The sequence below is a fragment of the Apus apus genome, chromosome 4, assembly GCF_020740795.1.
Source record: "Apus apus isolate bApuApu2 chromosome 4, bApuApu2.pri.cur, whole genome shotgun sequence".
In the NCBI taxonomy this organism is placed as follows: Eukaryota; Metazoa; Chordata; class Aves; order Apodiformes; family Apodidae; genus Apus; species Apus apus.
The window spans coordinates 17,271,059-17,282,732 of NC_067285.1; the positions used below are offsets into that span (position 1 = coordinate 17,271,059).

The 11,674-nt window shown below is 35.5% G+C and overlaps 1 protein-coding gene across 32 annotated transcripts in view; it reads right to left on the reverse strand.

Annotated features, from left to right (window-relative positions):
- Positions 1 to 11,674, reverse strand: part of TNKS2 (tankyrase 2) — a 90,542-nt gene that overhangs the window by 11,279 nt on the left and 67,589 nt on the right. For all 32 annotated transcript variants that reach the window (XM_051618152.1, XM_051618148.1, XM_051618143.1 and 29 more), the window contains 15 exons: positions 11,374 to 11,469; positions 11,029 to 11,065; positions 10,630 to 10,705; positions 9,197 to 9,291; positions 7,948 to 8,014; positions 6,155 to 6,341; positions 5,106 to 5,227; positions 4,505 to 4,596; positions 4,326 to 4,404; positions 3,530 to 3,701; positions 2,744 to 2,823; positions 2,177 to 2,322; positions 1,611 to 1,776; positions 1,105 to 1,324; positions 581 to 690 (listed from right to left, as the gene is read on the reverse strand). In XM_051618152.1, the coding sequence (XP_051474112.1) occupies positions 581 to 690; positions 1,105 to 1,324; positions 1,611 to 1,776; positions 2,177 to 2,322; positions 2,744 to 2,823; positions 3,530 to 3,701; positions 4,326 to 4,404; positions 4,505 to 4,596; positions 5,106 to 5,227; positions 6,155 to 6,341; positions 7,948 to 8,014; positions 9,197 to 9,291; positions 10,630 to 10,705; positions 11,029 to 11,065; positions 11,374 to 11,469 (1,745 nt within the window). The remainder of the gene's footprint in view (positions 1 to 580; positions 691 to 1,104; positions 1,325 to 1,610; positions 1,777 to 2,176; positions 2,323 to 2,743; positions 2,824 to 3,529; positions 3,702 to 4,325; positions 4,405 to 4,504; positions 4,597 to 5,105; positions 5,228 to 6,154; positions 6,342 to 7,947; positions 8,015 to 9,196; positions 9,292 to 10,629; positions 10,706 to 11,028; positions 11,066 to 11,373; positions 11,470 to 11,674) is intronic.

Sequence of the window (11,674 nt, forward strand, 5' to 3'; positions counted from 1 at the left end):
TTACTTTCTAATTATGATTTTAAGAAGTATTAAAACAAGGTGTTTTATTCCTCACCTGTAACATACCATTAAAAAGTTAAGATTTCTTCACTTGTGAAAAAAGGACAGACTATAACAGAATCCCAAATACAGGGGAATCTGAAGGAAAAAATTGTGGATTTGAACTTCCAGATTGGAAAGCACTCCAACTGTTTTGACAAAAGACCTGATCCAAGTACAAAGATTCAGGAGATCCACAAAAACAATTAGTGTCTCAACACCAACCAAGTAAGTGAAAACCAGATCCTGCTGATAAAATTTGACTGGCACAGGTAAGGAAATTTCTTTTATGGAACACCTTTCAGGCTGCTGGCTGAATGTTCATATTCAGAAAACTTTGTAAACTCCAACCATGATTCAAGTCTTCACCTGTACAATGAGCTGACTAACATTTTTTTTTTCATCTTACAAATCAGACTACTTTACAACTCAATGGTGAAAGCTTTCTACAGAGTATTGGTTCAAAATGCTGTCAATGAAACGTATCACCTGTATTAATTTATCTTAAAAAAAAAAAAGCCTCAAAGTTTTATATATTTACCCCATAAGATGCCGCATTATGCAGAGGAATCAAACCTCCTTTATCCTGTGCATTCACATCTGCTCCATGCTGTAACAGATACTCTGCAACCTCCAAATTGTTGTAACCAGCTGGAAGGTTGCAGAAGGACAGAATAAATAGAACGTATTAAAAAAATCCATCCTGAACAAGCTTTAGAGAAGTAATAATTCACTTAAATTACTTGAAAGATGTCAGTCCCAGTGATGACAGCATACTATCTATTAGTGAAGACTTTCTCACCCTATTTAAAGAATATTTGGTTTTAAAACCTCTGTCAGTAAACGATAAAAGATCCTCTTTGGCTAAAGAGAATAGGATATTAAAGTCATTAAACAGCTTAGGAGAGGAACATAAAATTAACATGCATAAAATACAAATTATTTTTGAAAGATAAAATACGGAATCCTCTACCTTGAGACTACACTTTAAGCTTTCTTACACATAGAAAGTTCAGCAACAAAGTAACCAATAAGTCTGATCAAACTAGTTAATTAAGCACTGACCTGCTAAATGTAGTGGTGTTGAGTGCCGTCCTTGCGTGTCCCGACAGTTGACATTGTCTGGTGAACACAGCTTTTTGACTCGGGCCAAACAACCTTTCTTCGCAGCATCTAGCAGGGCTGCATCTCCCCTCAGTAGGTCCTGAATATCAGTATCACCATCTTTAACAAGGTCTAGAGGAGTATTTCCATCTCGGTTTTTCTTTGTAGGGTCAGCTCCATGCTGTGCACATCAAAAACAGGTGGTAAGTATGTAAGCAGAATAAACCACGTAGTATCTTATGCCTTACTGAGCAAATATTCGGACACATTAGAATCCTTCAGAGAGCCTTCCATTTACTGTGTGAGAAAGGAAAAGATAACTATCTTCAGTAAAAGGGTACTATTAGGAGCTAGTGACAATCATTTAGAAACCACAAAATACAAATAAATTTCTCAAAACAGTCCAATCACATTTTAGACAGAATAAGAAAGAAAAGAAAGTGACCTCTCTCCAGCATATGTAATACCTGTAACAGGAGTTTGCAAATCTCATATTTTCCTTTTGCTGCAGCTTCATGCAAAGGAGTGAATTTCCACAAGTCAGCTACATTGACAACTGCACCATGTTTAACCAGAAGTTCTGCCACTTCATAGTGACCATATGAGCAAGCATTATGTAAAGGGACAAGTCCTCTGGAAACAAATAAAATAAGAGAAAAACTCTTTAAATACTGGGTCTTTCTTCACAAAGTTATATAAACTTAAAACACAATGCATATGATTTGTTTTAATTTTCCACAACAGTCTAATACAGCAGGAGCATATACTGCCAAAGTGATAAAAATGCAATCAGCAGTGGCACTGAAAAGAATTAAAAACACAGGGCCAGAGAAATTATTGATTTTCTAGTTTCAAGTATTGCAAAATGCTTCTGTGAATATTCTGAACATCTTCATTCTAACACAACTTTCCATGAAAATAAAAACAACTCAATAGCTGAAGAAAGATTGAATACTTATTAGCCAGCACAATTCAGAAGTTGACAGATACAGGCATTTACAATTGCCAGGAAAAGACACATTTGAGTATTTACCCCTTATCTTTTGCATGTACATCCGCTCCATGCTGAAGAAGATACTCAACAACAGACACCCTGTTATATCCAGCTGCAAAATGAAGAGGTGTAGACTGACGTCCTTCAATATCTCTGCAGTTCACACTCTGAACTGTACATAGTTTCTGTGAAATTCCCAAAGCAAAACATACATCACTATAATGCTGATACACTTTTACTGCAGTCATAAAACGTTACACACATATAATTTTGAAAAATTGTTTTAATTATAAACAACGTTTATTTCTTAATTTATTTTTACATAAAACCTTTACTTTTCCCAGATTGTGTGTGTTCCCCACCCAATAATTAAACACTCCCTCCTCCCACATTTACACATGTGATAGCTTATATATGTTTTCTATAGAAGACAAAATTCTGGAGATGGTGAACATTGTATTTTGCTGTCTGTAGTATTTCTGCAATACAAAGGTTTTAGAACAGGGATCACAACTCTAAAGCAGTCAGTGAAGGGCTGATTGTTTGCTTTGACAAATTAGTTTGGGATATAATTCCCTCTTATTTTTAGGACAAGTTTAAGCTTACTTTTACAGTATCCACGTCTCCAGCCTTTGCAGCCTCCAGCAACTGTCGATCTGCATCGGAATTTCCTAATGGGATACCTTCTGCAAAATAAATGAGGTTGCATCACAGGTAAGCGTGTGTAGTTGAAGGAATTTGTTGAGACAAGAAATAATTTGAGTATTCCAATGATTTAGCTTAAAAAATTAAACCCATCATAGACAAGTTTTTCTTTTCTTAGTACCTAAAACTGTAGCTATTAGCTCTAACAGTGTTTGCAAAGTTGCCTTTAGCTACATGTTTCCTATTTTGAAGCACGGTGGAACCAGCTAAGCATTCTTTTTGCAGTTTCAGACTATATCAAGAAGCTTACCCATGTGATGATGTCCAAAGCTTACTCTTGAAAAATCTATGTACCCTGTTGCCTCTGCTCACAAATGCAAAGCAGCCATTTTTTGCTTCTGAAAGTAATTTTCTACTTACAAGTTTTCCATGTTCCTACATCAGCATTTTTCCAAAATGATTCCAGGTGGCTATCCTATGAAAAATTCTGACCATCTCTGACAATCTGTGTAGCTGAGTACTAGACAGTAAAGGATACTGTTAACTACAACTACACCTAGAGGAGGTATGTGGTTATGGAATAATAACTGCACAACCCAGCACTGTCTTTTGTAGAAACTAAGTTTTCCTTTGCTGTGTGTGCGCACATGCTTGTGTTCACTATTATTTCTTGACAGCACTTGAAACAGCAAGTAAAATGAAGCACCACACTACTTCAGATGTGTATATTCAATAAATCAATTGTACCTTGAAGAAGTTGTTGAACACTTTCAGTCCCCATTTGTAAGGCTGTAAAGCCCTGCAGAGAGACAATGGAAGGATCACATCCAGAACTCAACAGCAACCTGCAGGTCTGAAGATGACCACAATGTGCTGCTCTATGAAGAGAGGTCTGGCCAAGATTATCTAATGCATTAACCTAAAAATAACACAGACAATAGATACCACCATCAAAAGTTAATATCGAAGCTGTTTTAATTGCTGACAGAGAGAATTTTAGAAGTATTTAGCGTATTTCCAAAGGTCATGACATTTCAAAAGACAAAATTTAAATAAAAGCAGTTCATATGACTACAGTTACTAAGGAAGAATAGCCCCCTTTTATAGGCATGTGAATATTTCAGTGTAAATAGTTACAGCAATTTTACCACATACAGAAGGCAGCAATTATTTTGCTCATGGCAACACAAGTCCTCAGTGCCAACATGTAGAACAGCTTTTACCTGCATTCACTTATTGTGGTTTTTCAGACTGAGGACTTTCTATGTTTTTCAGTCAAGGTGCATTTAACAATTTAAAACTGCACTCAAAGGTTACTTGTCTTCCGTATTTTTCCTCTATTTTTCATCATTGTTTTGGTAATTTCACAGCAGTCAGGCTGTAATCAAATTTCCATGAGAGAGATTAAACTTGTAGCTTGGAGGATTCAAGTATTACAGAGAGTACCCCTTTTCCATTTATGCTTTTGTGGAAATTTGAACTAAGCATTGTGTTATAATTTAATATTTTGCCTTCAGTGTGATTTTTGTTGCACAAAACATACCTTAGCTTCATGTTTCACAACTACTTCAATGACATCATTATGAGCCTTTTCTGATGCCACATGCAGAGGAGTCAAGAAGCTTTGGAAAAAAAAAAAAATAATAAATTCAGAATGTATTTTGAAAAACCTTCCAAAACCTTCTAAACAGCCCTCAGGAGTGTTCATTTGTAACCACTCACTCTTTTGTTTTTTCATTGATGTTGGCTCCTTTTCTCAGCAGCAATTCACACACTTGTTTTCTCTTTGGATACGGAGAAGCGGCAGCACAGTGCTAAGAACATTCAAAATTGTAACATTAAAACCTAGCTAGCAACATACAGGTTTTATTGCTTGCTGAGTAGCTGGCAGTTAAGAGCTGCTTGTGTGCAAAGGTAACAGAAAAAAACCAAAACAAACGTATAAAGCTTATTAATTCAGAAGATTCCACATGGCCTTTTGAATTCACTCTGGTATTTTCCAGAGCTCTTTCCAGTAACTGCTGGCAATCTTCAAGCTTTACAAACAAAGCTAACATATGCAGCTTGCTGTTGCTTAAAACTATTCTACAGAAAAACTGTAATTCAGACAACCTAGATTAAACAGGCAATTTAGATTAGTCTTGTCATTAACTTCAAGAACAAAAATACTTATCAATGTTATTTGTTTAACTAGACACAGGATATTCCAGCTTGGTCTGAATTATACTGTTTGACAATAAAATTCTTAGTTCTAAAGTATTACCTAGTATGTTTAGGTCAGCTATAATATATGTAAAATAATTAATAACTCCTGAAATATTACCAATGCTGTTTCATGCGTTTGAGGATGCTTGAAGTTCACTGTCTCCAAAGAAAGATGTTTCTTTATACGAGCTACATCTGATTCTCTTGCAGCCTGTAGCAGTGAGTGACCTTTGAATTCATCTTTAAAAAGAAATACATAACAGAAGGTTACACTCTTTCTTGAGTAAGAATGTTCAAGAGGATTGTTTATTTCAGTTAGATAAAAACACTACCTTTATTTAGCAGACCATGGCGAAGACATCTGCAACTCAGACTTAAGCTTTTACTTCACTTGACAGAACTTGTTAGCTAAGTCAAAACACTACAAGGAATGCACTTTGTTTCTAAACCAAAGCCAGAAACATCCAAACTGGCTGAACAAGATCTATTTCACCAACCACAGTTCTAGGTTTCAGTATTTGCGTATGTACCAATTAAAGCATATATACATCTCTACTTCTGACCTGTCTTTGAAAAAACATTTCCGGATGCTAACACGAAGTCTGGTGTAGTATTTACTGGCAATTTTTATACATATGGCAGAAAGTTATTGTTTGACTGCTCAAGGACAAAACCTGAGGGCCTTGTTCTCAACTCCTTAAGTTTGCTGGACAGAAATCAATGCCTTCCATAAATTTATTTGAACTTTCAGCAATCGTGGCATAGTCAAAACATATTCAGCATTCTAAACATGTTTTTTTCTCTTCTTCAAGCAATACACAATGGAATAAAAATGAGTATTTCAAAAATCTTGATGCAATGACAAGAGCAAGTATAGATAATAAAAATGCACTGGCAAGGTCATGAGGGAAAGCATGTATTCCAGCAAAACCAGCTACAAAACCCATCACAACCATATGACTATAGAACTAACAACAAAATTATTTTAAATGCCTACATTCAGAAAATCTAGCAATCGCAAATTCTCAACAGTGAAATGTACTGTCCAACATTGCACAACTGCTTGGAAAGTCCCAGTATTTTCCAAATCTCATTTCTGGCAGGTCACTGGCTAAAGGACCTAAGTACACATTTAAATCTGTAGAACTGATCTCACTTTATACTCACATGCTAATCGTTCTTTTAATTGGGGTGTTGGAGCCAAATCAATGGTGCTTTTGTTGTGACAGTTCAACAGTGTTGGGTCAGCACCATAACTTAACAAAAGAGAACATACTTCCACCCTGTTCTTAGAAGCTGCTTCATGCAGAGGGGTGAACTGCCACAGATCCATTGCATTCACACATGCTCCATGCTTGAAAGGGGTAAAAAAGATGCAATATCAAAACCAGATCATTAGAAAAGACTTCCAATATTAGCTTAAAGGCAGTAGACTGTTAAAATAATACTATTAAAATCAACGTTCCTATGTATTCAAGACATTCTCAAGACATCAATTTTCAACACAACATTTCAGCACACTGCAGTTTTTAATACTCTGCTGTCTCACATGTACACTCAAAGAAGCCCAAGGCAGGCTAGTTTCAGGCTTTCTCCGGCATCTCTAAAAGGAGAGTAGTTTGACCTGCTACAGGTCAAATCTGAGAAAAAACCTAGTTCATATATTCTAAATTACCTTTGAACAAGCTCCTGTTTCTTGTTGCTCTAGAAGTCTAGAGTGAAGGACTGCATTAAGATAAATACCTGTTCTGTAAATACCCCCAAGATATGAATGCCAAGCTATCTAGGAGACAAGCCCTTAAAGTTGACTTCAAAACATTTAAGTACAAGGTTCTGCAAGTAATATTTAGTATCTGTGTAATTCTCCTCCAGTAACATTCTGTATGCACCTTGAGTTCTGTCTGTAAGCAAGTCTGACAAGACAGGCTCTTTCCCATTGCTCCTTTTAAAGCTGTAGTGCTTTGCAAAAAATAATTCAAGATTCACTGCAGAAGAAATCTAACAGGGAATACAACTCTAGCTTAACAGTAAAGACACACAGCAGAGTCTAGGCAAGAGTGTTCTTTTTTGTCTAGTACTGCAACTGTGAGGATTCACTTTACAATTGGCCTCTGGAGTAAAAAAAAATAAAATAATCTTGACTACTTATACTTACTACAATTTATATTACTTCAGTAATTTTTGCTAAACAAATAGAAAGACACATGGAATTAGTCAGCACTGAGTTATACAGGATAGAACAAGAGCAGCTAAACCCTGTGCATTCAAACATCCAGCTACCTATCAGATCACCCCCTGCTGTTACAATGATCATGATTTGCTGTAGCAGTTAAGAATGGGCACAGTTCAAAAGTCCCTTGGTGGACAACACTCTCCGATTTTTGTAGGCCACATCTTCAAGTCACTACTTTAATACACATCATACTTTATCTTCAAGATTAACATAATCCAGAGAAGCCACTTCAGTTCTAAGAGTTCGCTTACGTTAGGAATATTGACATATTTTTCTTTCTTTGGGGTGAAGGCTACAATTCAGGGCCAGAATTGATGTTGTGTAGTTCACTATTTCAAAAGACTGACTACTCTTAAAACATGTATGGGCTTTACCATCATACTTTCCAAAAACCTCTTAATACTGTCTTTTGAAATATTTTTCTATTGTCAAAGTCACAGTACTGCTTAGTGGGTTTTTTTTTTTTTTTCTTTGTGGGCTTTTTTGGGTGATGGTAGGAAGGTTGAGATAAGAAGTACTTACTTGGTGTTCAAAAATATTCAGCTTTGGAGCACAGTGTGTTAAAAACAGAAAAAGCTTTCCTGCAAGCAGAAGCCTCTGCAGCTCCAGTTTAATAATAATTTACTAACATGTAGAGCAAAAGCAATCTACCATTCTTTAAGTTTTTAAAGTCTATTAAAGCTATTCTTATTTGATCCTATGCAATTTAATCTCTTTAAAGACCAACCTTTACTAGAAGCTCTGTTACTTCATAATGACCATAGGAACAGGCATTGTGAAGTGGCACCAAATCTCTACATAGGAGAGAAAGGACAAGCATGATTATATTAGCACACACTTAAATTCCAAATGCATCTATAGCATTGCTTATGGTACTATGTTGCACTTTTTCCATTTACAAAAATAGTATCAGAGATATTTAAATGAAGTTGAGGGGAAATAAAAAGCTAGAGAAGAACCCAGAATATCCCATCAGCATTTTTCAGGATAAGAAACATTTAAAATAATCAGAATATGAGAAATCAATGGCACCATTTTACTGCAAATGAAATGGTTCTGCTCAGACTAGGATCCCTAATCAGAAAGAACCGCTTGCAGAGGATTTTCCAGAGTGACAGCAATTATTTTCTTTGTCACAGGAACACTGCTGTAAGATAATACTTGCCCTTGGAAACTGAATGTCTTACTGGCTGATGTTTAAGTGACTGTACAATATTCTACAGTAACAGTAGAGCTACAGAGGTTTTAAAGCCAGATTTAAACCCTTTCAAACTCAGTGGTCTCAGGAGCAAGTGAGAAATTGCCCTAAGTGAATTCTGTCACTGTGGGCTAGTAAGGGAGAAATAACAAAAGTTAATTCCAACCCCAAGTGGACAGTTAAAGCTGTTTGATCTGGCAGTTATTTATGGAGGTCAGAAGTGATCCTAGGAATGAGGAGGAATAAGAGTTTGCTTTCCATAATATTTTATGTACATAAGTACACATTTAAAAAATAGAATTTGTATTATGTTTTATGTAACAAACTTAGCATGTCTATATTTCAACACATTTCCTGACATAAGAAGCAAAAGCTTGAACATGCAGTCCAAATAAAATCTCTGGGAAAGAGATCTTCAATTTTTATCACATTCTTTGCAAAAAGCAGCACAGAAACTTACATGTAGAAAGAAAATTGATTCAGTGATCTAAATATTTCCTGACTTGTAAGTGGTTATGAATGTATTTTATTAAACAAGAGATAATAATTTGGCTAGTGATACCTGAAAGGCAGCATGTTCTATGGTCAGCTCAGTTTAGATTCTACTGATTCACAAATCTTAAGCCTGTACAGTTTCCAGTTTTGTCATAACAGAAAGGCTAAAGACAGAATAACAGCCTCAAGATAGAAATTATTTTAAAATAGTATTACTATTAATTCCTTCACTGCAATTTTTAACAAACCTGTTTATTCTGAAAAAAAGGAAAAATGAACCTACCCTTTATCCTTAGCATGTACATCAGCCCCATGTTGCAGTAAAAGCTGGACTATTTTTACACGGTTATACCCAGCTGCTAAATGTAAAGGAGTAGACTGAAACGACAGGATATGGAAGTAAAATCAGTAACACAAAATCAAGGGTTAATTTTATATTAATATTTTTCAAAACTTGTTAACAGTATTAATTACTGAAGTTCTTCAAATAGGGGCAACCTTAAAAAAAGTGCCTGAATCAAACATTTGTTAACTATATTCATTGTTTACTAACTACTTCCACCATCATCATAATCACAAATCCTGAATTTACTCCATCACATCCTGGCAACAAAGGCCCTCTTAATAGATTGTTGACTCCTGCAACAATCCAACAGTCCAGTGTTGTCTTTTATTATGTCCCATGTGAGAGAGGAAATAAGATGGCCATTAGAAACAGTAAGTGCTAAATTATAAAGAGGTCTCCCTGCCTATCAGTAGATAAAGTTTAGAAATTATCAACAGAGATGGATTATCCACACCTGTGAGTGCAGTTAGTTACTGGGGTGTGGGAGAAAATTTTCTCTTCTAAATTCTCACCAGCTACAGAACAGTCAGTAACTGCTCTATGATCTTTTCTAGCAAACTCAAGCATACACATCAGCAGCACCACCAGCAGAGCTACAAATTAGTGAAATCTTGTCCTCTACATTTACAAACTCATCAACTGAAATGGGTTTGTACAGTTCCAGGAGGATAAGTCTTGTAACTAGAAGATGAGAGAACAGAGATGCATACGTATTTTGGAGATCCCAGTATCTTACGACAAAGACTTAAACAGGGAACCTAATTTTCAACAAAACTTAAGTGAAAGAGTACAAATACTTAATGAGAACACAAGGATGCCAACATTTGATTACCTCAATCACCTGAACCTTTGGTAGCCTAGGGACTGAACCCAGAAGACTATCAGTATTTTCAGAATGGAGATTTTGAACACTTTTTCAAGCAGCTCTTTACCAATACTTCTAGAGATGAACAGCTTGTTCCTGAAACAGCAGCAATAACTTGCCTAAGGTGTACAGCAAATAAAGGGCCTGTGTCTATCTATGAAAAAACTTCTTCTTTTTCACTGCAGATATGAAGGTCAATCAGAAGTTCCAAATGAAAAGGTGTTTGTTTATTGTTCCTAGATTGAAATAACTACATAGACCTTTTAAGATAAAAAACAAACAGAAATTTAGTGGGAGAGTTCGATTAGATGATCTCCAGAGGTCCCTTCCAACTCTGACAACAAGATTCCATGAAAAATCAGCTAGCTGCTAGAGAGGTGCAATCTGATTTCCCCATATATAGTGAAGAAAATTGATACATTTTACATTTAACAATCTTAAAAACTGGTCAAACAATAGCTGTGAAACATGTAAAAGTGAACTGATTCAGGTTTTTAAACAATACCTTTCTGCCATCACTTGCATGACAGTTAACATTTAATGGTGTAAGAAGAGACATCATCTTTTCTTCGTTTCCACTTCTGAAAAACAAGATACAAAATGGGCAAAACTCTTTTTATTCCAGTTTTTAGTAGCTTATTGTCTTTTTATATTTTTCTTTGCTATAATGTTCAGTACATCTGTTCTGAAGTTATACATTTACTGCTGTACTTTCAACATTAAAGGGAAAGCAAAAATGCATTTACATAATTATTTTTGCAACTTTATTCACAGATAACAGCCAAAGCTTATCATCTAGATGACATACCAGATCAAAAGCCTATACACATATTAAAGTACATACAAGCCCCCAGACAATTATAAAAAAATATAACTAAATTTCCGGTATCTTCCAAACGCATACCTGGCGCTTTCTAAGAGCTCATCTTTCTTGTATTCACCTAGAAGACAAAAAGGAGTTTTTTAGCTGTTAAATACATACATACATGAAGTTTAGTACTACTCCTCATCCAAAATTTAATAGGACAGAAGTGCTAAAAATTTGACAGTCCTTTACTAAACTAGCAAAATAAACTATTTATCCAGAACACATCCCATGACTGAGATTATGAAAGCCATATGGGAATTTCTATTTAGAATTATAAAACAGAGAGAAGTTAAAGTCATATCAGAAAGAAAAAAACAAAACATTGCATTACATTAATTTGACTGTTACTAGTAATAATGTAATCTAAAGATTATCACTTACCAGTCAGCACTGCTTTTGCAGATGGGTCTGCTAAATCCAAAGCTGTTCTTCCATCTGTGTTCCGGATAGTTGGTTCAGCACCGTGCTGCAGGAGTACTACAAAATGCCAAAGGTTTCCATAAAAAAACAACTCTAACAAGATAAGGCTTACAAAACATACCATTACCATAAGCCACAAGCAACAAAAGAAACATCCAATTACTGATCCTAACTTTCCCTCTCAAATTTTTCATGTCAGAATTCCTTAATGTCATCTGTGAACAGTTTGACATGTGAAACACACCTAGACACATTGTATGTG